Genomic DNA, 23,721 nt, shown 5'->3' on the forward strand with positions numbered 1-23,721 from the left:
AGCAGATCTCAATGAAAAATGGAAAAAAAAATGCATAAAGTGAAAATATGAAGTTCTTGAACAGGTAATGGATTCGTCAGCATCCGAGTGAACCTTTGCTGCTTATTGATACGCTGATAATGATACGAGCAAAGATCTATCACGGTGAACTGAAAATTGAAGGTAATAGCGACTATTAAGCAGGTTGACGGCAGGAATTTAAGAAAAGGCATTAAAGTTTTAAAGGTTTGTGGCAATAACACACCTGCTAATTGCAAAGCAGCAGAGAAATTCATTGATGAGTTAGCCAAGATCATCGCTGACCACACTGAATGGGTGCAAATGTATCTTTGTGTGATGGACAAGTGTAAGACAAAGAAATCTTACAGGTAGCACATAAATTTGAGTCAGAAATGGCGCCGATCCCAAACTATCTCATTGTATATTCCAAAAGCTGCAAGCAAGTAAAATCCAAAAGACCTCTTGCTCCAAGCATTTCGGATAAGGAACACTCAACCATAAACATGCATACTTCAGCTATTAAAATATTCAATGACACAGCCTTCCTAGCTCTCAGAGATTCATGTTACACAGATGTAATTCCTCCTTACCTGCATCTTAAAAGGGTAACCACAAACTCTGAGGTTCATTCTAAATACCCCCACAAGGAGAAACATCCTCTCAAGAGTAGGCAGCACTCTAGGTGTGAACTCATCAGCATCCTGTTCAGTGGTAGCATGACTTCCTTTGCCTCCACACCCCAGACATCCTTCAACTGCTTCTGATCCATTTGTGTTCCAAATTATTTTCTGTATCTGCTTGTTAGCTTTCCTAAGAAAACACCAAGGATTCCTTGGTGCAGTAGGGCAGCATGGTAGCACTGTGGTTAGCCCAATGCTTTACAATACAGGCGACCTGGGTTCAATCCCCACCTCTGCCTGTAAGGAATTTGTACGTTCTCCCTGTGACTGTGTGGATTTCTCCTGGTTTTTCTTTCCTTCCACGGTCTAAAGACGTACCAGACAGTAGGTTAATCAGTCATTGAAAATTGTCCCGTGATTAGGCGAGGATGAAATTGGGGGATTGCTGGGCAGAACAGGCGAAGGGCTGGAAGGGCTGATTATATATCTCAATAATAAATAATAAAATAGCACGTTTTTGCAGCCAGCACAGCCCCAATATCAAACTGATAAACTGCCAGGAAATCTCCGCTATGCCAACCACGGTTTGGGACCACGCTGGCAAGGCAAGTGTTAGACAGGCGGACGACCATGGATGACGACGGACCTGTTGGACGGAGTTGAGGGTGGGGAGATGAGGGAGTTTAATTGGCATAATATGGCCCAGTAAGTGACGAAAAATTAAAATGCTTGAGTTAATAAGAAAAAAATGCTTTCCAAGGCATGCAGCCATTTGAGAAACCAAAGACGCAATCTCATTACTGTCAACTCATGAGATTAAACAGTATAGCTGCTTTCAGCTCTTAGCATTCACCTGCATCTGAAACTTTGAACAAGATTCTGACTGACATTAAAGCTGACAAGGACTGGCTGTTTGCAACTCATTTTCCCTTCCTGTACTTCTCTGTGTAGGTAGATAATCACTGCATAATTACAGCCATAATTAGAACCAGTTAGGATAACTTCAGTGTACAAGTTCATAGAAAATCTAAAAAAAAAACAAGGAAAAAGGTTGAACTTTTCAACTTTCTCAGTGACAACTTTGATAGTAAGATTGGCGTGACTTTAGTCACGATCTCCTGCCCTAACAATCAGTTAGTATATTAGGACAGGCAAAGTAGGAAGAAATGACGAGCAGTCTTAATACCTTTCAACAGATTCTAATTGGATACAGCAGTTGCACTGATTTCTTTAATTTATACCAAGAATAAAAAACAATCATTATTCATATAAACAGCTAACAAGTTCTCAAAAGGACTGCCTCATTATTCATATTTGTAATGTGGTTTTGAATAATGCTCTTGACTTAATCAGTACATTTGAACAAAACATTTTAGCAATACTAATTGTTGCTGTATATTATTTGTCAAGGAAAGGTTATTATAAATTAGTTTAATCTTTCTGTGATGCAGAAAGAATTTGCATTTGTCTAGCTCTTTTCACTTCTCCTTAGTAGGTTCCAAGGTAAGCTGCAGCCAATAAAGCTCGTCTGTAATTGGGGAACTAAAGTTGCCAAAGAGCAGGAGAGAAGGCAGCACTATGCAATGAAATCAATTACCAACTAACATGTGTTTCAGCGATGCTTGTTGAAGGATTAAAGTTTGTCACAATACAAGAGGGGAACAGAGTCAGAGAGACATAAACCACTACAGCACAGAAACAGGCCCTTTGGTCCATCTATCTGTGGCAAAATATTAATCTGCCTATTCCCGTCAACCTGCACGAGGACCATCATCCTCCATGCCCCTGTCATCCGTGTGCCTATCCAAATTTCCCTTAAATATTGAAATCAAACACGAGTTCACCAGTTCTGCTGGCCGTTCATTCCACACTCTCACCGCCCTGTGAGGGAAGAGGCTCCCCTTCAAGTTGCCCTTAAACATTTCACCTTTCACCCTTAACCTATTACCTCCAGTACTAGTCTCATTCAACCTCGTGGAAAAGGCCTGCTTGCGTTTACCCTATATACTCCTGACATAACTTTGTCTACCTCTATCAAATCTCCCCTCATTCTCCTACACACCAGGGAATAAAGATCTAACCTATTCAACCATTCCCCATAACTCAGATCCTCAAGTCCTGGCAACATCCTTGTAAATCTTCTCTGCACTCCTTCAATTTTATTGCTATCTTTCTAGTAGGTAGCTGACCAGAACTCCACACAATACTGCAAATTAGGCCTCACCAATGTCCTATACAAGTTCAACATAACATCCCAACTTCTGTACTCAACAGTTTGATTTATGAAGGCCAATGTGCCCAAAGCTCTCTTTATGACCCTATCTACTTTCAAGGATTATGGATCTATACTCTCAGATCCCTGTTTTACTGAGCTCCTTGGTGCCATATCGCTCACCATGCAAGTCCTACCTTGGCTGCTCCTCCGAACGTGCAACACTTCACGCTTGCTTGCATTAAATTCCATTCGCTATTTCTCAGCCCATCTTTCCAGCTGGTCCAGATCACACGATAAGCTTTGATAGTCTTCCTCGCTGTCCGCTATACCCCCAACCTTTGTGTTACCTGCATATTTTCTGCTTCAGTTCACCGCATTATCATCTAGATCATCGATATACAGTGCCTTGTAAAAGTATTCAGTCACCAACCCTTTTCTCGTATAAATGAGTTTTACAATCACGGACTTCGATCAATTTAACTGAGAATTTTTATTTGTGAATCACATGCTCCATTTTCACAGCAGAGCCCTAAAAACAGGGAAAATTGTAAAGCATAAAAAACTAAAAATTCAGAAACTGAAAAGTCAGTAATTCCAAAAGAATTCACCCCCACCCCTTTGCTCAGTACTTAATTGTACCACCTGTTGAAGCTATTACAGACAGTAGTCTTTTTGGATAAGTCTCTGTTAGTTTTACACAATGTGATGGAGCAAGATTTGCTTATTCTTCCTTGTAAATTTGCTCAAGCAGTGTCAGGTTAGTTGGGGAGCAGCGGTGTACCGCAATTTTGAGCTATTGCCAGAAATTTTCTATCGGGTTAAGGTCAGGACTCTGACTGGGCCGCTTACAAACATCAATTTTCTGCCACTCCATGGTTGCTCTGGCAGTGTGGTTTGGGTCATTGTCCTGCTGAAAGATGAACATCTTGCCAGTTTAAGCTTTCTGGCAGAGTCTAGCAGTTTTTTAAAATCCAGGATCTCTCTGTATTTAGCAGCATTCATCTTCCCATCAATCCTGACCAGATTTCCAGTCCTTGCTGCTGAAAAGCATCCCCAGAATCAGAATCAGGTTTATCATTACCGGCATGTGACGTGAAATTTGTTAACTTAGCAGCAGCAGTTCAATGCAATACATAATATAGAAGAGAAAAATAAATAAAATAAAAATAATAATAAATCAGCAAACCAATTACAGTAAACGTATACTGAATAGATTAAAAATGTGCAAAAACAGAAATACTGTATATTGAAAAAAGTGAGGTAGTGTCCAAGGATTCAATGTCCATTTAGGAATCGGATGGCAGAGGGGAAGAAGCTGTTCCTAAATCGCTGAGTGTGTACCTTCAGACTTCTGTATCTCCTACCTGATGGTAACAGTGAGAAAAGGACATGCCCTGGGTGCTTAATAATGGATGCTGCCTTTCTGGGACACCATTCCCTGAAGATGTCCTGGGTACTTTGTAGGCTAGTACCCAAGATGCAGTTGACTAGATTTACATAGCATGATGCTACCTCCACCGTACTTTACAGTAGGGATGGTGTTACCTGGCTGATGTGCAGTATAGATTTATGCTACATGTAACACTTAGTGTTGAGGCCAGAAAGTTCCACTTCAGCCTCATCTAACCACAAGACCATCTTCAGCATCTTTACAGTATCTTCTGAGTGACACTTTGTTAAGTCTTTACAGGCAAGGAGAAGTATTTTTTTTTTAGCCAGGGCTTCTTCCTTGCCACTCTACCATAAATACCCTTTACTTGCAAGGCCTTAGAGACTGTGGAGAAACAAACTTCATCTCCAATTACAGCCGTTGACTGAGTGAGTTGCAGAAGTGTGACTGCTGGCATCACAGTAGCCTCTCTTACAAGCGCCATTCTTCTCCGGTGGCTAAGTTTGAAGAGGTGGCCTGGCCTAGTCAGTGTGGCTGTGGTCTCACACTTTTTCAGGTGGACTGCACTGAGTTCTGAGGTATGTTCAGTGCCTCTGAGATGGTCTTGGACCCTTCCCCAGATCTGTGCTTCTCTATTATAATTTCCCTGACTTGTCTTGAATATTCCTTCATCTTCCTCTACCACACTGTTGGATATCACTGAAAGCGGATGATCCCACAATTCACTACATCAACAAATTGGGTGAGCTAGGAAGGTAATATACAGTATTGCACCTGAGGAAAGTTAGCATGGTAATTACAAAGGGGATGAATACTTTTTCAGCCTCACAATTTTGGTTTTTAATTTTTAGTAAATGGTTGACTGGTTTTGGAATTTTTCTTTTGATTTGCCATGACGCACAATGTTTTGTAGATTAGCTCAAATAAATTTGACTTCAATATATTTTATATTTAGAAAAGGAGACAATAAATAAATAGTTGTGGAGGCTGAATACCTTTTCAAGGCTCTGTAGATAACACATGGTTGAAATAAAGAATCTCATACTTTAGTTCCCAGAGTGCCATGGAATACTTCAATTTATCTTGGAGGGCAGATTGGAATTGTGCTTAATGTTTGAGATATTATCAATTAAGTTCAGAAATCTCTCAAATTTTTTTCTGTTTATTATTCAAACCTATATTCTAAATGGACAGGTAGTAAAACTAGATAACTAGGATAGTAAAATTTGATAGCTGATGTCCCATTTAAAATGCAGCAATAAATTAGCATATTTCCAATGAGTAGAAACATAACTTTGCTGGGGCAAGGTAACCTTTATGTACTCCTCCCAATTTCTATGAAAGGACACAGATACAGCTCCTCCATTTCCATTTTCCACACATACTGTACCTTGCAAACATGTAACAATTGCATTGCTAGGCACAATATCACTATAAATTCCAAGCACATCACTGCACAGTGGTAAAGTGTGGCTATCTAATCTCAAAATGTTTAAACTATTAAGCAGCAAAAAAGAATAGCAAATGTTAGAAATAATCAGCATATCAGGCAGCATATGTAGAGATGGAGAAAGAGGTAACATTTCAGTTTAATCTTGCTTGAGTCATGGATTATCCCTAATACATCACAAGCACACCTCTCCCCAATATCTACAGGAGGTGCTGCCTCAAAAAGGTAGCGTAGTAGCGGTGTGCTACACGCAGCGCTGAAATAACGACACGGAGTCGGTAAACTGCAGTTACAGAAAGATTTTTATTCGAACTTCACGGCCTCGCTTTAAAGCTTCCCTGGTCCCGCCCTCCCCGGGCACGGATGCTGTAGGGGGCACGTATTCACAGTCCCGCGCGGGCTTTTCCCCTTGTTGGTGAAGCAGACCTGGTGCCCTTTCGGGACTGGCCTTTATGCCAGCGCGCTAGCTATTTGTGAGACGGTTCGAGTGCGCTAAGAAGTGGGTCGCCACATAACCCCACCCCCAGAACTGGCGATACACCCCCCAATGTCCACAGTCTGGGCCGGACCCTGTTTGGGAGTCTGCTTCTGCGCGCGGTGCCGGAAACTCGACCGGTTGCGCCACGTGCACGTGGGCTGGTTTGAGTCGGTCCACTGTGAAAACCTCCTCTCTCCCCCCAATGTCCAGCACGAACGTGGACCCCTTGTTCCTGATCACCGTAAACGCCTCCTCATAGGGCCACTGTAGCGGTGGCCAATGCCCGCCCCTTCGTACAAACACAAACTTACAGTTCTGCAGGTCTTTGGGTACGCAGGTCGGGTTCTGCCCATGCTGCGAAGTGGGTATGGGGGCCAGGTTGCTGAGCCTCTCACGTAGTCTGCCCAGGACTGCTGCGGGTTCTTCCTCGTGCCCCCTTGGGACTGGTATGAACTCCCCGGGGATGACCTGGGGTACGCTGTACACCAACTCGGCCGACGAGGTGTGCAGATCGTCTTTGGGCGCCGTGCAGATGCCGAGTAGGACCCAGGGAAGCTCGTCCGCCCAGTTAGCTCCTCTCAGGCGGGCCATGAGAGCCGACTTGAGATGATGGTGGAAACGCTCCACCAGGCCGTTCCACTGTGGGTGGTAGGCATTTGTGTGGTGCAGCTGTGTCCCCAAAAGGCTGGCCACAGCTGACCACAGGCTGGAGGTGAACTGGGCGCCTCTGTCGGAGGTAATGTGGGTCGGTACACCAAAGCGGGACACCCAGGTGGCGATCAGTGCCCGGGCGCAAGACTCTGAGGTGGTGTTGGTGAGCGGGATCGCCTCTGGCCATCTGGTGAACCGGTCCACGATAGTGAGGAGGTGCCGCGCTCCTCGCGACACAAGCAGGGGCCCCACGATATCCACATGAATGTGGTCGAAACGCCGGCGGGTGTGGTGGAACTGCTGTGGCAGAGCTTTGGTGTGCCGCTGCACCTTGGCCGTCTGGCAGTGCATGCACCTTTTGGCCCATTCACTGACTTGCTTGCGGAGTCTGTGCCAAACGAACCTGTTGGAGACCATCCAGACGGTTGTCCTGATGGAGGGGTGTGCTAAGTTATGAATGGAGTCGAAAATGCGCCGCCGCCAGAATGTCGGGACGACGGGACGGGGCTGGCCGGTGGCGACGTCACAGAGTAGGGTCCTTTCACCTGGGCCTACAGGGAGGTCCTGGAGCTGCAAACCGGAGACTGCGGTTCTGTAACTTGGGATCTCCTCGTCTGCCTGCTGCGCCTCTGCCAGTGCCTCAAAGTCTACCCCTTGGGAAAGGGCATGAATGTTAGGGCGAGAGAGCAAGTCCACCACAACACTGTCCTTACCCGAGATGTGCAGGACATCCGTTGTGTATTCAGAGATGTAGGACAGATGGCGCTGCTGGCGGGACGACCAGGGATTGGACACCTTCGTGAACGTAAAGGTAAGCGGCTTGTGGTCCGTGAATGCGGTGAAAGGCCTACCTTCTAAGAAGTACCTGAAATGCCGGATTGCCAGGTATAGCACCAACAGTTCCCGGTCGAAAGCACTGCATTTGAGCTCGGGTGGTCGCAGGTGTTTGCTGAAAAACGACAGGGGTTGCCAGCGACCCTCGATGAGTTGCTCCAGTACCCCACCGACTGCCGTGTTAGATGCGTCCGCTGTGAGGGCGGTAGGGATGTCCATTCTGGGGTGCACTAGCATCGCGGCATTTGCCAAGGCTTCCTTCATTTTATGAAAGCGGCGGCGGACTCCTTGTCCCAGGTAATGTCCTTGCCCGCACCTGACATCAGGGTGAACAGGGGGCGCATGATCCGGGCAGCTGAAGGGAGGAAGCGGTGGTAGAAATTTACCATACCCACGAATACCTGAAGGCCTTTGATTGTGGTGGGTCAGGGGAAATGGCAGACTGCTTCTACCTTAGCGGGCAGAGGGGTTGCCCCGTCTTTAGTAATCCTGTGGCCCAGGAAGTCAATGGTGTCAAGCCCGAACTGGCATTTGGCCGGGTTGATTGTCAGGCCGTATTCACTCAGTCAGGCGTAGAGTTGACGGAGGTGGGACAGATGCTCCTGACGACTGCTGCTGACTATGAGGATGTCGTCCAAATAGATGAAAGTGAAGTCCAGGTCCCGTCCCACCGTGTCCATTAACCGCTGAAACTTCTGTGCGGCATTCTTCAGGCCGAGCGGCATGCGGAGGAACTCGAAAAGGCCGAACGGGGTGATGAGAGCCGTTTTGGGGATGTCGTCAGGATGCATCGGGATTTGATGGTACCCTCGGACGAGGTCTACCTTGGAGAAGATCCGTGCGCCGTGCAGGTTTGCTGCAAAGTCCTGAATGTGCGGCACAGGGTAGCAGTCCGGTGTCGTAGCCTCGTTCAGCCTGCGGTAGTCGCTGCATGGTCTGCAGCCCCCTGTCGCTTTGGGCACCATGTGCAGCGGGGAGGCCCATGGGCTGTCGGACCGCCGGATGATCTCCAATTCCTCCATCCGCTTGAATTCCTCCTTCACCAGCTGGAGCTTGTCCAGGGGAAGCCGCCGAGCGCGGGCGTGGAGGGGTGGTCCCTGGGTTGGGATGTGGTGCTGTACGCCGTGTCTGGGCATGGCTGCCGTGAACTGCAGTGCCGGAACCGATGGGAAATCCGCCAGGACTCTGGTGAAGTCATTGTCGGACAGCGTGATGGAGCCAAGGTGTGGGGCCAGCAACTGGGCTTCACCCAGGGAGAACATTTGAAAGGTCTCGGCGTGGACCGGTCTCTGCCTCGGCAGGTCAACCAGCAGGCTGTGAGACTGCAAAAAATCCAGACCCAGAAGCGGTTGGGCTACAGCGGCCAGTGTGAAGTCCCACGTAAACCGGCTGGAGCCGAACTGTAGCTGCACCGTATGGGTGTCGTAGGTCCTTACTGTGCTGCCGTTCGCGGCCCTCAGGGTGGGACCTGGTGCCCTGTTGCAGGTGTCGTAACTCGTTGGAGGTAAGACGCTGATCTCCGCACCGGTGTCGACCAAAAGCGGCGTCCCGACCACTTGTCCCACACATACAGGAGGCTATCCCAATGGCCAGTCGCCGTAGCCATCAGTGGCCGCTGGCCCTGGCGTTTCCCGGGAACTTGCAGGGCGGGCGACAGCAGCGGGCTTCTGCGCCCCACCGCTGGTGGTAGAAGCACCATTGTTCGTTGGTCTCCTCACCCCTGCCTCTGGGGTTAGCGAGCACTGCAGCCGGGCCTGGTCTGGTTTGCTGCTGGGAGCATGGCCTGGTGATCTGTGCGACGGACGCCCCACTCTCTTTCTTGGCGTTCCACAGCAAGTTCACCCGGGCTGCCACCTTCTGGGGGTCGCTGAAATCTGCGTCGGACAGCAGCAGGCGTATGTCCTCGGGCAGCTGCTCAAACATGAGGCAGGGCTTGTGTCCTCCGGCCAGGGACAGCATCTCGTTCATTAAAGCCGATGGTCTGTCTCCCAAACCATCCAGGTGCAGTAAGCGGGCAGCCCGCTTGCGCCGTGAGAGTCCGAAAGTCCTTATGAGCAGGGCTTTGAACCCCGTGTATTTGCCGTCCGCTGGGGGAGACTGTATGAACTCCTCAACCTGAGCTGCTGTGTCCTGGTCGAGAGAGCTCACCACGTAGTAGTAACGTGTGTCCTCTGAGGTTATCTGCCAAATGTGGAACTGGGCTTCTGCTTGCTGGAACCATAGGTGAGGTTGCAGCATCCAGAAGCATGGCAGTTTTAACGAAACTGCATGAACAGATGCAGCGTCGGTCATCTTCGGCCCAAATATCGTTTGGGCCGTCGGGGTCACCAACTGTAGTGGTGTGCTACACGCAGCGCTGAAATAACAACACGGAGTCGGTAAACTGCAGTTACAAAAAGATTTTTATTCAAACTTCATGGCCTCGCTTTAAAGCCTCCCTGATCCCGCCCTCCCCGGGCGCGGATGCTGTAGGGGGCACGTATTCACAGTCCTGTCCTGCGCGCGGATGCTGTAGGGGGCACGTATTCACAGTCCCGCGCGGGCTTTTCCCCTTGTTGGTGAAACAGACTTGGTGCCCTTTTGGGACTGGCCTTTATGCCAGCACGTTGGCTATTTGTGAGCCGGTTCGAGTGCGCTGGGAAGTGGGTCGCCACAGCGTCATCAAAAGTTCACTACCATCTGGGACATGCCATCTCTTCACAGCTACCATCAGAAGGAGGTACAGAAGCTTGATGTTCCAAACCAGCAGATTAAAGAGGAAGCTGGAAGTCTGCAAAAGGACTTGGACAGATTGGGAAAATGTGCAAAGAAGTGGCAGATGAAATACAGTGTAGTGAAGTGTATGGCCATGCACTTTGGAAGAATGATTAAAGGTGTAGGCTATTTTCTAAATGGGGAGAAAACTCAAAAATCAGAGGTGCAAAGGGCCTTGGGAGTCCTTGTGCAGGATTCCCTGAAGGTTGAGTCAGTGGTGAGAAAGGCAAATGCAACGCATTCACTTCAAAAAACTGGAATACAAAAGTGATGCTGAGGCTTTATAAGGTATTGGTCAGACCACACTTGGATTATTGTAAGCAGTTTTGGGCCCCTTATCTAAGAAAGGATTGGAGACAGTCCTGGAGGTTCACGAGGCAGATTCTAGGAATTAAAGGGTTAAAAGTATAAGGAGTGTTTGATGGCTCTGGGCCTGTACTCGCTGGAGTTTGAAGAATGAGGGGGAAATCACACTGAAACTTATCAAATATTGAAAGGCTAAGACAGAGTTGACGTGGAGAGAATGTTTCCTTTAGTGGGTGAGTCTAGGGCTAGAGAGCACAGCATCAGAATAAAGGAACGATCATTCAGAACAGAGATTAGAAGGAATTTCTTTAGCCAGAGGGTGGCAGATCTGTGAAATTCATTGCAACGGATGGTTATGGAGGCCAAGTCACTGAGTATATTTAAAGCAGGTTCTTGGTGGGTCAGGGCATCAAAGTTTGGTGGAGAAGACAGGAGAATGGGGTTGTTCCTGTGTGAATGAAGTCACCAGATACAGAGCAGCTTCTTTATTTGACAAAACAATGTACAGCAGGCATCATATGGAGATGTTTTCGGTCGAAAGATCTGCTGGCCCAATGTGGGGTTTGATATTTTACGTGTCAAACATCAAAGGACAATTCCATATTTTCGGCATACGGACAATGCTTTCTTTGAAACTACGTACAACCTTCACACCTCCTGATTCACATCCACATCCAAATTAATTTTAATCAGCATTGTTTGGCCTGGGATTCACTAGAACCCATTGCTCAGAGCTGCAATCCAAATTAAATCCATATTCAGATGTGAAGACTGGTAGCCTAGGTCAATTGCTAAATGTATATATCCTAAACCCAAAAATTGCTCTAACAGGGCTAAGAGGGATAACAAATCAACCATGATAGAATGGTGGAGTAGACTCGATGGGCCAAGTGGCCTAATTCTGTTCCTATGTTTTCCAAAACAGCTACTTCACTTCAACATTCAGTTTGTGAACCAACTGGCAGAACCTAAGCAGTAGAGTTTAGCAACACTATCACCATTTTGATCACTTAGCACTTATCACTTGCACTTGCAAGTAAGGTTTTCATTGTACTGGTACATACATATACTCGTGCATATGACAATGAACTCAACTGAGTTTCATCAGAAATTCATAAAAAGTGGAGGTGAAGACATTTTAAGATGCAGAGAAAGAGTATGGAAGAATGGAGCCAACAGCTTGTCTCTGAATGTGAACAAAACAAAGAGATGGTTGTTGGCTTCAGGAGGGCACAAGACGACCACTCACTGCTGAACACTGATGGCTCCTTGGAAGAGATCATTAAGAGCACCTGACGTCACCTGGCAGAGAATCTCACCTGGTCCCTCAACACCAGCTCCATAGCAAAGAAAGCCCAGTAGCGTCTCTACTTTCTGCGAAGGCTGAGGAAAGTCCATCTCCCACCCCCCCATCCTCATCACATTCTACAGGGGTTGTATTGAGAGCATCCTGAGCAGCTGCATCACTGCCTGGTTCAGAAATCGCACCATCTCGGATCACAAGACCCTGCAGCGGATAGCGAAGTCAGCTGAGAAGAACAACTGGGTCTCTCTTCCCGCCATTAAAGACATTTACACCACACAATGCATCCGCAGAGCAAACAGCATTATGAAGGACCCCACGCACCCCTCATACAAACTCTTCTCCCTCCTGCCATCTGGGAAAAGGCACCAAAGCATTCAGGCTCTCACAACCAGACTATGTAACCGTTTCTTCCCCCAAGCCATCAGACTCCTTAATACCAGAAGCCTGGACTGACACCAACTTACTGCCCGCTACTGTGCCTATTGTATTGTTTATTATTTATTGTAATGCCTGCACTGTTTTGTGCACTTTATGCAGTCCTGCATTGGTCTGTAGTCTAGTGTAGTTTTTTGTGTTGGTTTCCGTATTGTTTCAGGTAGCACCACGGTCCTGAAAAATGTTGACTCGTTTTTACTGTGTACTGTACCAGCAGTTATGGTCGAAATGACAATAAAGGGTGACGACTTGACTTGACTTCACCTGAAAGAACAAAAGGGAATGTCTAGCCCTTGTGCAGTTGTATTGAAAGATTCTTTGGGAAGAAACGGGCATTGGCAGTGATCAATAAGTGAAATAGAGGGAGCAATTTCTTCTGCACTTGAGAAAATGGAGGAAAGGGTAAATGTTTCTGGTGATAGCATTTCAGTTGATGTTCTGGAAATTTTGGTGGATTATCTATTTAATGTGGAGCCCGGTGGACTGGAGACAATGGACAAGGGAAACTCCTCCCTAGAACGTATGAGAACAATGATGAGAAATGTCCTTTTCAAGGACTCCTCCCCTCCAGGGGTGGGGGTGGTTAAGAAGTCCTTGAAAAAGAAAGGCCTACCAGAACTGCTGACAACAATAGGTGACATCAACACAAAAGACTCAAAGAGACAGAGGAACTGGGCAAATGAAATGGGAGTCTCAGCAGCTCTGGAAGTTGCTGGCTCTAATAAATATCCTTTGTGAGATGAAGTCCTGAAATGGACATAAAGAAGCAAAGGATGGGAAGAGCCAGAAGTGGATTATGGGGAAATGAGCGAAGGACAGAAATCGGCAGTAATATTGATTAAATTTCCCACTTCTGAATAAGAATGGGAAGCAACACCAGAGTCTTGGAAAAAGAGCCGGGGACGGCATCAGCAAAAGTCAGCAACGTCATGAAGAGTCAAGTGTAGCCAGGGCTTCTAAGGCTCCCATAACAACACAATTTTATCAGGAAGGAGATGAATGGAACGGAGTTGTTCATGTTGAGAGCGTGGACAATCACAGCTTGGAGAGTGTGAGCAATTTATATTGAGATCAGAGTTTAATTTCTGGTCACTATAAAGTTGCACTTCCAGCATTGCCCTATTAAAGTTTTATGAATCTCTAAGTGGCTGCAGTACTTTGACCCCTGTGTTTAATGAATTTCAAATTCCTCCTCCAGGGACATTTGTGAAAGTTATTGGGTAGAATGTGGTTAGAGACACACCATGCAGAAGTCTGAACACTACATTTTTAAATGGAGTGTTTGGGATTTGGAAGCCTGTGAGAACAGGAGTGAAGGGGGAGTGGAATTCTGGCTGGGGGAGAATATAAGCTGCTGTATTATAGAAGGACTGAATATTACAGAGGGCAGGGAATGGGAAGGGAATAGGACCAGCATCTAAATGACTGTGTCGGACTCTAATTAAGGCTTGGTACGCAATTTCAGCAGCAGAAGGGCAAAGGTGAACAACCTTGCAGAAGCAGAAATAGTTATGGTTTCTGACAGAGGGGATACGGGGTACAAATCTCAGCTCATTTTGTGGAAACTGGTAAAAATGTTAAGGAGAGCCAAGTTCAGGCCTAGCGGAATTGGAACAGGCATTGAAACAAGAAAGGAGATGGAAAGGAATTCAAGGTATGGTCTTCTCAGCATTGATGCGATGGCAGATCATGTCACAGGTGATGTAGTGTAAGGGTGGAAAGAATGGATGGGGAGGTAGCACAAGGCCTTGTTGTCTCCGCACCCACCAATAATTCAAGTGAAAACATTTAACAGAGAGAGAGCCAAGGACAGCTCCTTGGCCTACTCCATAATGGTGGTGGTAAGATGGAGTGCAAGAGACAAGACATTGTTGATGTGCAAGGGTGAAGTTAAGATTGGATCCACAGAGTTGGACAGCCAACAAGAGGCTTTTGTCCGTGCTAAAAGCTGAAGAGAATTTGAGAAGCATTTGGAAAGGCACTGCACTATAAGAACCTCTGTTGCAACCTCAAAGACCCATTCACAGTACAGTGACATAAACAGTGCAAGCAGTAGGTTGTGAACAGTACTATGTAGAGATGAAGTCACTGGAACACACCAATCCCAAATGTATTAATGCTGATTAATAAGAATTAGCTATTGGCTGTCTCTGATAAACAGCTGTGAAACAAAACAAAATAATAAGGTGCGATTAAGACGGTCTCACTAAAATGTATTTTTTTCGCATTATTACTGCATGACAAGTTAACAAAATATATTTCCCCTTTAAGGAATTCTCAAGATATTGGCAAAAACACAATACAGGTCAACAATAAGCTCATTGAAAACTTTACAGCTATTCAGATGTGCTTACATTCAGACCTTTCAGTCTGCATATGTCAGGAGTAGAACTGCATCATTTTCAGCTCTCATGCCAAAATATATGCAACTGCATGCCAAAACTAACAGAAACATTTGGAACAGTTAAAGACCTTATCGTTCCTAAATAGCTGATGTTATGTGCTGTGTCTCAAATTCACACAGGATAGAACGCTGCATTATACTGCTGTCAATAAAGCAGGAATGAAATGCAAATTAAAATTATATAAAGTCAAAATATTGCTATACAAACTAAACTAACCAGCCACAGACCTTGCTGAAAAATAGGATGATGGAAGACAGGGAGAGGAAATTTTCCCAATGTCCAAGGTTCACAGAAGTAGGCCTGAAGCCAGGTCATACAGTGTTTCACTGGTACTGTCATTTCCTCTTGGCTTTCACAGGGCTCGCAACTAAATGAGGCCACTCTTGTCCTGCAGAATGAAATGATAACACTTGTTCAGCAACTTTGGCATTTGCTAACTTCAAAATGGTTTCCACTGCCTGGAAACAATCTTTCACAACTTTTCAATTTAACAACCAAATTTGAAGAGTCGTCTTCAAAATTGCAGATGAATAATACAGTTCCCTAATGATTAAGAAAACAATTACAGCATACCGGGCATTCCAGTGAAAATGTATTCAAATACTTGCCGTCTTATATTTTCTCTTAATTTTTTTTCTATCAATGAACCCTGAGAGATTTGAACACAATTCATAATTTATGAAGACCAAGTTACAATACTTGACTGCTGATTAATATGAAAGTTTATTTTCTATACCATGGCAACATTGGTTGCATTCAACATGTCAAGTTCCTTGTTCAGTAAAAGATAATTATTTATAGACATTGCTTCTTGAAACCATAATAAATCAAGCACATATATCCACTTTCAAGCAGTGCCTCAGAATGAAGTCTGGAATGAATAATATTAACATGTTGTCAATGCTTCTGTATGTTACTTAAATATCACAAATCAGCGTATTGTTTTGTAAGAAATTCAAATTTTAGAGAAAATCTACAATGAAGGTATAAGCAGCTTTAAACACTAGAATGTCAATTTTCTGCAGATGACAATACTCACCAAAACGTTTCTTCTGTAAGCTTACAATGTATTTTTATTAAAAATAATGAAATAACAGAAAAGGGTCTTTAACATGATTGAAAGACCTGTTTTGGAACTCAAATGAAATGGCTTTACCTCATTAATTACTAACAAAAGATGGATAGAGGTATTAATTTTTTTCAAAAAATCATACGATCATGGCTGTGGATATTCTACATGTACATATGACAAGTCCCACTTAAAGTCAGAGGTCAAGTTAATTTGTATCGGTGTGCTTGGAATTAATGCGAATCACTTTTACTATTTGTTCCATTTACATGGCAGCTTAACCACCATTTGCACAAAGAAGTTTTCAATTTGTATTAAAGGGACACATCGCATGAAGTAATGCACAATTCAGTGCACAGTGCTCAGTCTTTATGTCACATCACAAGACACCATGGGACACCATGCAGATTCTGAGTTCACTTCACTTACACCCATCTGCATGGGTGAACAACAAAATGAATTTAGATAGAATTACATTAAATCCACCTCAGGAAATAGTATGTTTTTAACTCGGATTTAATCAGAATTAAGCACCATTTACATTGTACATTTAAATTGGAATTAAGGGCTGATTTAGATCAAATTAGAATTAAAAAGCTCCATGTAAACAGGGTTTTTGTATCAAGCTGTGTCATGTCATTGATTAACTTAATAAATCTCAAGCAGCACAAGGCAACAAAAAATGTCTATTGTTGAAATGTTACCTGATTTCTCACTAAGAACAGTTCCTGAAGTTACAAAAAACAAACCTTGTTTTACCACAGTAACATACTTTGTTGAATCAGGACACTGGCTTGGTCATAAGTCAGCAAGCGTTAATTCCAATTCTTAATTCTAAGCAACATATCACAAACAAGCACGGAGAGCAATTTGAATCTGGGAAATCACATCACAACATTCGAGCAGCCTTCATAAACTGACTCTGCTTATTATTTCCATATCTGAATTATGTCAACACTAGACAATAAAATAAAGTCATTTACTAAGTTTTTTTCCCTATTTCCTTTATTTTAGTGCTAATCAAAGCTTAGTATTTAGAAACATGGAGTAGAAATTAACACATCGTTAATTAGGCATACAGAGCAGTCAATTATCTGACTTCATCCATGTTCCATCAGTGGAAAGGAGAATAGCCCAGCAAATGTAAGTTTCTGCTTAGATTCTGAGTTCAAAACATCTTAATAGTTTACAGCAAGTTCACAATCATAGGAGTTGCTTCAACTAAATACACAGTATATATCATTAGTATATTGACTACATGCTAAGCACAGGTGAATCATATTGCAATTCCATTAACTTGTGCCTTGCCTCATTAATAAATCATCTCAACCCTTTAAGTGCTGCTTTTTATATAAATTGGTTTATACTGTTTTATAAATAAAACATATTTATCTGTTACCATCTGTGCCTGATATTCCATGTTAGCTGCATATAACACTAATAGTAACGAATAGTCACCAATAGTTCAATTTTTTTGAATAAATCTGGTTAGGTCACAGTTAAAGTGATGTTTAACTTCCTTGTTGTATCTTGCCACAGCCGCTTTTTGGTATCACAGCTGCAGTTTGTTAAAAGGTTCATTTAACAACAAAAAGTCATTTTGGTAAACTAAATATATATTGACATAAGCATACTGACCAGATGCCAATGTACAATGCTTAAAGAACTATTAAATAAACATAAAATATAATTGTGAAGAAGAATTCCATTCTGGTTTCTCTTTGAAAGTATGGCAATGAAATGCATTCTCCAACACAGACTCACTCAGAGATAAAAACAAATTCCCGTTATGATTACTAACATCTGTTTCTGTTTGTAAAGTAAATTATTTAAAATCACTAACTTATTTTTCCCCAACCACAGCTAAATATACTGCTGTCATTAAATTGTAATATCTTTAAGTTCCTGAAACCTTTTCCGGGCAGTTTTATATTCAACACCTATTTGGAACTTAAAACTCAACCATATGTAACTCGGGCCTTACTTGGTATAGTCAGGTTAGATAGCTGTCACTAACACCTAGGGGTTCATTAATAGGCAGAAATTAATTATATGTAGACTGAATTAATGAGATGGAAAAACATGCATATTTCAGCTAATGCTGAGGGGAATGGCCTCTTGAAGCATCCTTAATGAAGTAGGTCTGTCCAAAGCAATGATGTGCAGAACAGAACCCAGCGAATTAAAGTACCCAGCTGATCATGTAGGTTGCAACTACTGTAAAAACTGCTGTGAAATGTAAACAGCAGACAATGGTTTTGAGCACAAAGTTGACCCCTGTTGCGCATTCTGCAGCCTGCTATCTACAGATTTATAAATAAATGATTAGATGTAAAATCTCTGGAGGATTTTCCTTTTCCACAGCAATTACAGGAGCAGATTATTGCCATTCAAGTGTAGTTCCAGTTAAAGTTCATTGAGTAGCACGAATCATTCATTTCTGTCCTTATATCTTAAGTCACTGTGATACAAAAACTTACAGCCAAGCATGTAGAAAACAAATTGTAACAAGATAATTTAACACACAAATATTCTGCGCATCATTTTGTTCTAAAAATATTAATATAGAACTAGCAGACTGTATTAGCAAAATAAATTTCTTTTTAATGTGCTCAGTCAACCAAGATATTCATTGTGATGTCAACTTTGTATACAATCATACTTTTGTATAGGGAATGAAGTGTGGTTGGTTACATTTTAGACAATGCCCGACAAATCAACGTGCTAGATTTAGAATGGTCAATAAGATTAAAAATGTTTGTTGGCCCTAAAGATTTTCGTTTTGTATGAATTTTAACTACATAATGTGTATTTTGCCTGACAATCATCTCAGAGTGACTACATGCACTCCCATAATCATTTACAACCAGTAACGTGCCTATCATTGTGATCAGGTTGAATGCTGCTTGTCTGCTGTGGTTAGAAATTACACATTCTCGAAAGGGCCCTATGCATGTGTATGAAGTAGAATTCTCCTCCTGCCATGACACTTCCTTTGGGAACTCTACAAAAAGCTTGTATAAACAGAGAGGGGGAAGGTGCTCTTCAAGATGGAATGTTATAATGAAACACTATTTGTGAGAGAACCATTATTAGAAGCCCTTTTAAAAAGAACACTCAAAAATATGCATACATATTATGCATCCACACTTGCATATAAGAATGGAGAGATCTATTATAATTCCAGAAGAATGGACAAATTAAAATAAAAATTATGCTACAATAAGCGAACTGTATAATCACATGCCATATTCAATGATATGTAGGTCACATTGTAGTTAAAATATTTTCCAACTACTAAATGTGTCCTTTTATATAGTATGCTCAAACAAAATCCTTTCAGAACTAGAATAACCATTACTTTGACAGTAGACTTGTGAGAGTGGGGAGTTCTTGAATACAAGCCACAGATAACCTTATGTGTATAGTCAATATTATTTTGGTAGTTCACAGAAGGTTTTCCTGTCACATTTATTGCAGCATTATGTGTAAACTAAGAGTTGAATTATTTTGTTAGCTGAAATCTGTGCTCACCTCAGTAAAGCATTAGTTTGTGCATGAAAACATCCTGCTATTTAAATGTTAGTATAGATACGGGTACCCTACATGTTGCAACGCAACTGTGTTCAGCTGTATGAAGCACCATTCAATTGACCGCAATTTTATCAAATTCCAAGCTCTTGGGCATAGGAAGTTTCGCTCACAATGATTTGGATTAGCAATGTAAAGTCATCTTTTTGGTTCAGGCTATTTTCACATTGTTAAAAGTTAACAACCACAGATTAGATCTGCACTGCACTTCATTTTACAAAGCAATGCGAGAGCCACAATATTTCAATGCAAGGACTACGTTTGTTGCAAGAGCTTACATTACAGTTTTGGGATCTGCTTTTATTCACTTTAACCCTCTGATCCAAAATCTTTGCTGGTTACTTTCTGTGCTGGCAGAGCTGTTGATTAACAATGACATCAACTGAATTAACAACAGTCCAATGCAATGCTTCCATACACACACACATAAGATGGAAATTACTATAAACAGGACAGAAATCCACTGAACAGCTATATCTAATTTATAAACAAAACCAGGTAAAGGTCTAAAATAGAGCCAATTTCACCATCAAGACATTTTTGATTATTTACTTCATTTTATCAAATGTGTCAATATTTGGTATGTCAACAAATACACTCAAAAACTTCTATAGATGCACTGTGGAGAACATTCTAACAGGCTGCATCACTGTCTGGTATGGTGGGGGGCTACTGCACAGGACCAAAAGAAGCTGCAGCGGGTTGTAAATTTAATCGGATCCATCTTGGGTACTAGCCTACTAACTACCCTGGACATCTTCGAGGAGCGGTGTCTCAGAAAGGTAGCGTCCATTATTAAGGATCCCCAGCACCCAGGGCATGCACTGTTCTCACTGTTACCATCAGGTAGGAGGTGCAGAAGCCTGAAGGCACACACTCAGTGATTCAGGAACAGCTTCTTCCCCTCTACCATCCAATTCCTAAATGGACGTTGAACCTGTGAACACTACCTCAATTTTTAAAATATACCTGTTTTGCACAATTTTAATCTATTCAATATATGTATACTGTAAGTTGATTTACTTAACTATTTATTTTTTTCTTCTATATTATGTATTGCATTGAACTGCTGCTGCAAAGTTAACAAATTTCATGACATACGTCCTTAATAATAAACCTGATTCTGATTCTACATCAACCACCACAAATGTCTTCTGCAGTAAAACTTGACCAATGAAATGGATGATAACTGATCCGATGACTCACACATCAGGTAGGAAACAAATGAGCCGAACATTAGGATGTAACAACAAATATTATTTGCTGAAGAAACAACATCTTTTACGATGAGAACTTTCTTATACAGGCAGCTTTAGTGTTTGATGGTTAGCACGTAATCAGCGGGCTTGTTTCCATGCTATATGACCTTACCTGCAGTAATCTTCAAAATGGATGAGTAGTCAATAAAATTATACCTTCACCCTGAAAAGCAGACTGTTGGCTGCCACCACAATTGGGATAGACAGTTCATTTCTTGAAATTCATATTGTACACATAAATAACTTCCACTGATTTTCCAATTGTCCCAGATAAGTATGGCACTAATAAAACATCACCACACAGATGAGTGGAGTTGCCCAATGGAGAAGTACTGCTGTATATGGGACATAATCATATATTGGAACAACACAAAACTTAACCCAATAAGTTGGTCCAAAATTGGTTAAGGAATTTATCCAATGTACAAGTGTGGTCTGAACCCAGAAATATTTAATTCTAAGGAAACCCCAATGTGATTTATATGAGAAATACAAACAAGAGAAAAAACTGCAGATGCTGGTAATGCACACAAAATGCTGGAGGAACCCAGCAGGCCAGGCAACATCTATGGAAAAGAGTAAACAGTCAATATTTCGGGCCAAGACCCTTCATCTGGACTGGAAATAAGAGATGAGAAGTCAGAGAAAAAGGTGGGGGGAGGGTAGGAAGATGTACAAGGCAGTAAAGTGACAGATGAAACCGGAAGAGGGGGTAAAGAGTTGGGAGGTCAGTTTGTCAAAAAGATAAAGGGCTGGAGAAGGGGGAACCTGAAAGGAGAGGACAGAAGGCCATGGAAGAAAGGAAAGATGAAGAGATAAAGGATTGGAGAAAACAGAATCTGATGGAAGACAGGCCTTGAAAGAAAGTGAAGGGGGAGTATATTGATTTCTCAAACTTCTGTAATTGCCCTCCTTCACCATTCTCCATTCCCATTTCCCTCTTTCACCTTATCTCCTTACCTGCTCATCATTCCCTCTGGTGCTCCTCTCTCTTCCCTTGCTTCCATGGCCTGCTGTCCTCTCCTATCAGAATCCCCCTTCTCCAGCCCTGTACCTCTTTCACCAACCAACTTCCCAGCTCTTTACTTCACCCCTCCCCCTCTCCCAGTTTCACTCATCACCCGCTATATTGGACTTCTTCCTCCTTTCACCTCACTTTCTCATCTCTTTTCTCCAGTCCCAATGAAGGATCTCGACATGAAACGTCGACTGTTTACACTGCTTGGCCTGTTGAGTTCCTCCAGCATTTTGTGCACGTGATAAATACTGCTATACCATACATTCTTTTGGATAAAAAGAAGAGAACACTACAGATATTGTTATTGTCTCAAGGCTTTATTACAAGGTTCAGCCATATTCTCAAGAATAACTATGGTGCTCTTTATCAACTGGCACCTTACCTCACAGAGAAGCTTTGTTATGTAAATTTTGAAATAATATAGAATTAATAAGTATAATTACAAGACTGAGAAAAATGTGAACTTATGTGAATATACAGGATGATCAAGTGTTGGCGACACTTGAACCAATCTTCTAAGTTGGTTGGCCAAACCATCAATGAATTATCCAGATGTCTGTCCCTTGCATTCCAACCACAAACAGGAAGGAAGATGATGCTTGAGCAAACACGAGATTCTGCAGATGCTGAAAATCCAGAGCAACACATACAAACAGCCTAATACACGAAGTCCATAGAATTTACTTTTCAACATTTGTTTGGTTACCTGGCTACTCAGATACCACCCATTCTAACTTTTCTTGACTACAGTATCTGGTTACTAAACAACAGTTCTGATTATACCCTTATCTTCACACCTTGCTCTGCATGTTTCAGCTGTTAAGATCCCATTCAAACCATCTCATTAAAGCAACCTTCCTTTCCTGTTAAATATAATGCTTGCATCCACAACACTGCTGCAATTAAAATTGATTTCCAATACACTGTATGAATTTGCTGAGGGGTTCTCATCACCATGAGTTCACTTGTGTCAAGAGATAACACATGAACAGATGTAGCCTCATTGATATTAGCCAAGATACAGGTGTGTTAGTGGTAGATGGTTATTGGGTTCTGATAAATGCATTGAGACTGAATGACCCTGTCCTTAGGTAGAGTTGCTACTGACTCTGCTGCACTGGAAAGGCAGCCAACCTCTTTAGCTCTTGTTTACTTTATAGGAACCTGGGTTGTAAAGCTAAGTGCTGAGATTGTGAAAGGCACTGAATTAGAATCAGGTTTAATATCAGCGGCATATGTTATGAAATTTGTTCTTTTGCAGTAGCAGTACATTGTAATACATAGTAATAAAAATGATAAATTGCAGTAAAAATAAATATAAATTAAATAAACAGTGCAAAAAGAGAGAGAAAAGTACTGAGCAAGTGTTCATGGGTTCATTGTCCATTCAGAAACCTGATGGCAGAAGGGAAGAAGCTGTTCTTGAAACATTGAGTTCTGTCTCCAATACCTCCTTCTTTGATAAGAGAAATGAGAAGAGGGAAAATTTTGGGTGATGGGTGTCCTTAATGATTGATGCCATTTTTTTGAGCTATCTCCTTTTAAAAGATGCTGGCAAGGCTAGTGCCCATGATGGAGTTGACTAAGTTTACAATTTTCCATAGCTTTTTCTGAACCTGTGCAGTTGCCCTTCCATACCAGACAGTGATGTAACCGGTTAGAATGCTCTCCACTGTATATCTGTAGAAATTTGTGAATGTCTTAAGTGACATACCAAATCTCTTCAGACTTCTAATGAAACATAGCCACAGTCGTGCCTTCTTTGTAACTGCATTAATATCTTGGGCCCAGTACAGTTCCTCAGAGATGCTGACACCCAGGAACTTGAAACCTCTCACCCTTTCATGATCCCCCGATGAGGGCTGGCATGTGTTCCCTCAACTTATCTTTCCTGAAGTCCACAATCAATTCCTTGGACTTACTGATGTTGAGTGCAATGT

The 23,721-nt window shown here is 42.8% G+C and overlaps 1 protein-coding gene across 5 annotated transcripts in view; it reads right to left on the reverse strand.

Moving 5' to 3' along the window:
• Positions 1-23,721, reverse strand: part of mgmt (O-6-methylguanine-DNA methyltransferase) — a 407,371-nt gene that overhangs the window by 163,879 nt on the left and 219,771 nt on the right. For all 5 annotated transcript variants that reach the window (XM_059947676.1, XM_059947675.1, XM_059947672.1 and 2 more), the window contains one exon: positions 15,072-15,232. In XM_059947676.1, the coding sequence (XP_059803659.1) occupies positions 15,072-15,232 (161 nt within the window). The remainder of the gene's footprint in view (positions 1-15,071; positions 15,233-23,721) is intronic.

This window comes from Hypanus sabinus, chromosome 22, assembly GCF_030144855.1.
Source record: "Hypanus sabinus isolate sHypSab1 chromosome 22, sHypSab1.hap1, whole genome shotgun sequence".
Classification (NCBI taxonomy): domain Eukaryota; kingdom Metazoa; phylum Chordata; class Chondrichthyes; order Myliobatiformes; family Dasyatidae; genus Hypanus; species Hypanus sabinus.